The sequence below is a fragment of the Rhinopithecus bieti genome, unplaced genomic scaffold, assembly GCF_001698545.2.
Source record: "Rhinopithecus bieti isolate Rb0 unplaced genomic scaffold, ASM169854v2 scaffold_33903, whole genome shotgun sequence".
In the NCBI taxonomy this organism is placed as follows: Eukaryota; Metazoa; Chordata; class Mammalia; order Primates; family Cercopithecidae; genus Rhinopithecus; species Rhinopithecus bieti.
Window position 1 is genome coordinate 682,426 of NW_016814625.1, and position 1,586 is coordinate 684,011.

The 1,586-nt window shown below is 60.8% G+C and overlaps 1 protein-coding gene across 3 annotated transcripts in view; it reads right to left on the reverse strand.

Moving 5' to 3' along the window:
* The window catches only part of ADORA1 (adenosine A1 receptor), a 40,811-nt gene extending 39,741 nt beyond the window's left edge, over positions 1–1,070 (reverse strand). For 2 of the 3 annotated variants that reach the window (XM_017851550.1, XM_017851551.1), the window contains exons 1-2: positions 841–1,060; positions 344–498 (exon numbers count right to left, since the gene is read on the reverse strand). In XM_017851550.1, coding sequence (XP_017707039.1) covers positions 344–461 — 118 coding nt within the window. In that variant the 5' untranslated portion in view covers positions 462–498; positions 841–1,060. Of the gene's footprint in view, positions 1–343; positions 499–840 lie in introns of all 3 variants that reach the window. The other variant, XM_017851553.1, reaches the window with a different exon arrangement.
* Positions 1,071–1,586: the final 516 nt, after the last annotated feature.

Here is a 1,586-nt window from a genome sequence, read left to right on the forward strand (position 1 = left end):
GGGGGGCAGGGAGCTCAGGCTGCCCTGGAACTCCAGGTAACCCCATGGAAATGTGTCCCACTTGGCACATGCAGCTCCTACCCAGGCTGGAGGGACACCTGGCTCCTTCTCTGCCTAATCTTTGTCCCTTCCCTTTATCATTCTCAGAGGTTCCATTCAGCAACTTAAAATAGCAGCGCTCACTCCTCCACTGGCTTTTTTATCAGGTGTGAGGCAGCTCCCAGCTCGCGCGCGCGCGCACGCACACACACACACACACACACACACACACACACACACAGAGGGGTCTCCCATGACTGACTCTGCCCACCCTCGTGCACAGAACAGGATACAGGGAGCTCACCATCCTGCCTGCTGGCGGGCAGGGGTCCCAGAGGCAGTGCCCAAAGTTCCAGGCAACAGAGCTCCGGGCCGCGCGCGGTAGGGCTGGGCTGGGCTGTGGACACCGCGCGGCAGCTCATAGTCCTCCGGCTCCCGCCGCAGAGCTCCCAGCCCGGCCTTTCAAGCAATCACATGGTGCGGCAGAGACTCAGCCCTGGACACTTTTAAAGAGGTAGCGCCCCTGTTTCGCACCTGGGACTGGGGTAGCAGACGTGGGTCTGGGGACGGAGCCCAGGACAAGGCTGGGGCGTTTCTCCCTATACGCTAGCGTGCCCGCACCTGCCCTGCGCCACCCACTTGAGACCCGTCTGGTGCCTGGATCTTAGCAGTCCCCGGGTCCCGCTCTGTCGGGGACCCTTGCCCATGGCCTGCCCCAAGGGGGCATTCCGGTCTCTTCTTTCAACCCTCTCCTGCACCCCCATTGGGGAGCCCCAGGGGCTAAACGAGACTCAGACTTACCCAAGGTCACCAAAGCTAGCAGAGTTCCCGGCTACCTGAGCTGTTCTGTCCCAGTGCCCCCACACCTTGACGCCTTCAGCAGCCGCTCGCTCCAGGGATTCCTGGGGAAGCCAAGGCCGGCCTGTAAGGTCCAGAGGGATGGTAGCTCGCCAGGACTCGACTCGGGCGCCGGCGGCTCTGTCGCCCCCGGCGCGGGAGCTGAGTGACAATCGGGCTCCGCACACCGGGAGGGGGCGGGGGCGGCGGCGGCACCCGCGGGCCCCTCCCTCCTCATCCTCCGTCTCCTCCCCCTCCTCTTAACAAAGGAAGTGATACTGGGTGAGAAAAGCTGGAAAAAATGTGAGCTTTTCGAAGGGCCTGGTGTGCGCTCCCAGCCTTAGGACTGGACAGAGGCGCAGCCTTCCTGTGTCCACTCTCTCCCTTCTCAATGCAGGACTCCTGGGAGCCCTGGTCTGGCCTCCAGCGACCCCTCACCCCTCACAGCACAGCATCTCTTATGCAGGACTTCAGAATGCTCCCTCTGGGATCTCCCAAAGCAGTCAGTTTGTAGTCCTGGCACCCTCCCCCAGTCCCAAAACCCTGCTCTCTCTATGAAACCAGTCCCTGCATCTTCTCATCCCACACTGTTTTGCAGGCTCTACCCTGAGTCATTATATTCCTTTCTCATCCATCTTTCAGAACTGCCTTTTAGTCTATTAGCAATTTCCATTTTGCAGATGAGGATGCTGAGGCTCAGGGAAGGGACC